This window comes from Sceloporus undulatus, chromosome 2, assembly GCF_019175285.1.
Source record: "Sceloporus undulatus isolate JIND9_A2432 ecotype Alabama chromosome 2, SceUnd_v1.1, whole genome shotgun sequence".
NCBI lineage: Eukaryota > Metazoa > Chordata > Lepidosauria > Squamata > Phrynosomatidae > Sceloporus > Sceloporus undulatus.
Genome location: NC_056523.1, coordinates 177,955,294 through 177,956,989, shown reverse-complemented (window position 1 = coordinate 177,956,989; position 1,696 = coordinate 177,955,294). Strand labels below are relative to the sequence as shown.

Sequence of the window (1,696 nt, the reverse complement as noted above, 5' to 3'; positions counted from 1 at the left end):
AAGATGGAGGACAAGGCCAAACCAAGGCAGGCAGAGAAAGGCCTCTTATAGTCCTGCTCAAAAGGATGGGAGGGAGGTCTTTTGGAATGCCCTCCTGGTCAGAAGGCTGAAAGGGAGCCTCCATGGTGCTGCAAGAGCAGGCTGTCCTCCTCCTCCTCCTCCTCCTTTGCGTTGAGGAGCCTGATCTTACAGCAGCCTGGAGATGGAGGGGCTAAGAAGGTGGCCCTCCCAGGGGCTGCGGTTGGCAAAGGAGGGCCCTGTCAAGCTCTCTTCTCCCCCTGAAGGAGGCTGCTGCTGCTGCTTCTTGCCCGGCTGCCTCTGTGGGTCCTCCTGCTGCTGCTGGGGCTGATGTCAGCGGCAAGCCCTCCCTCCCTCCCTCCCTCCCGAAATGTGTGTCAGTGGGGCAGGCCAGGGCTGTCACATGCCGGCTCCACACGAGCCCATCCGCCGCCGCCGCCGCAGGGGGGCTGATCCCCCGGGGGCCCCCGGAGCCAAGGCAGCCGAGGGAGGCAAAGGGAAGCAGCAGCAGCCTCTGCAGCCTCAGCCCCCTCGCTAGAGCCCCCGGCAAGGAGGAGGCCAGAGGGATGCTCCCGGACCTCTCCTCTGCCTTTCTCTCTGCCCAGATCCCTCTCTGAAGCCTGGAAGCACGTGGAAGGGGCACTAGGAGGAGTCTGCCAAAGCTGCAGCCCCATCACCCAAAGAGGCAGCCAGGCAGGCAGGCAGGGAGGGAAACACCCCCCAGGGTTCCCCTTTGGGCTGGGGCTCTCCTCCTCCTCCTCCTCCTCCTCTTCGCTCCCCTCCCTTTTGCAACAGATTGGTTTCCCTTTTCTTCCTTCCCGGTGGCATTCCCACAAACAGACAGACACGCGTCGCCCAGATCTTGGCGCTCTCCTTTCCCCAGCTCTCCTCCTCCTCCTCCTCCTCCTGCGAGGCGCAGCACCATGGACCACAATTCAGGTAAGGAAGGAGCCCCTCCTCTGTTTATTTTGGAGAACCTGGTCCCTGAGACCCCTCCATTCTTGGGGAGAAGGGATGGGGGCCGAAGGAGGGGAAAGCAAAGCAGCTGCAACCTGCGGAGGAAGGGGCTTCTTGCAAGCCTTGGGCTGAGGAGGGATCTGGGGGATTGCATTGTGTGCTCTGCTTCTACAGGGGTCGGGCTGGTATTTTTGAGGGGGGATAGTGCCTTCTTTTTCATTGCCTTCCCTTGACATCCTCCTGCCTTGTTACTACTACAGATCCCCCCCTCCCTAGGAGGCATGCAGGAGTCCCTGGGATTTCATTCCTTCCCTTTTGGGAAACCAGAAAGAGAGCTCCTTGCCTTCTTTTTAGAGGGCTTGGTCTTGTCCCCCTGCAGCAGAGCTTTCTGGTTTGGGCAATGGGGATTGTAAAGCAGCTTTTATTGTTCTTTTCTATTTTATTGCCTACACACACACCCCCCCCACACACATGTTGTTGCTCCTATGAGGAGAAAAAAAGAATAATAGATGGCATTGGAAGGATGTTGGAAGGATGGTTGTAAAGTGGGGGACCCACCAGGCTCTAAAGCGCTGCATGAGGGTGCAAAGGAAGAAGGATGGGATGCAGGTTGTTGGTGCAGGAATGGATGTAGCTGGGAAGAGGCTGCAGCTCTTTGGCCAGGGACACTGGGGCTGTTTCCACACTGCAGAAATATTCCAGTTTGACACCACTATTGGTG

The 1,696-nt window shown here is 58.3% G+C and overlaps 1 protein-coding gene across 1 annotated transcript in view; it reads left to right on the top strand.

Moving 5' to 3' along the window:
* The first annotated feature begins 566 nt into the window (after window positions 1-566).
* Window positions 567-1,696, top strand: part of LOC121921739 (nuclear receptor subfamily 1 group D member 1-like) — a 36,645-nt gene continuing 35,515 nt past the window's right edge. The window contains exon 1 of the mRNA XM_042450242.1: window positions 567-957. Within this exon, the coding sequence (XP_042306176.1) occupies window positions 942-957 (16 nt within the window). The 5' untranslated portion in view covers window positions 567-941. The remainder of the gene's footprint in view (window positions 958-1,696) is intronic.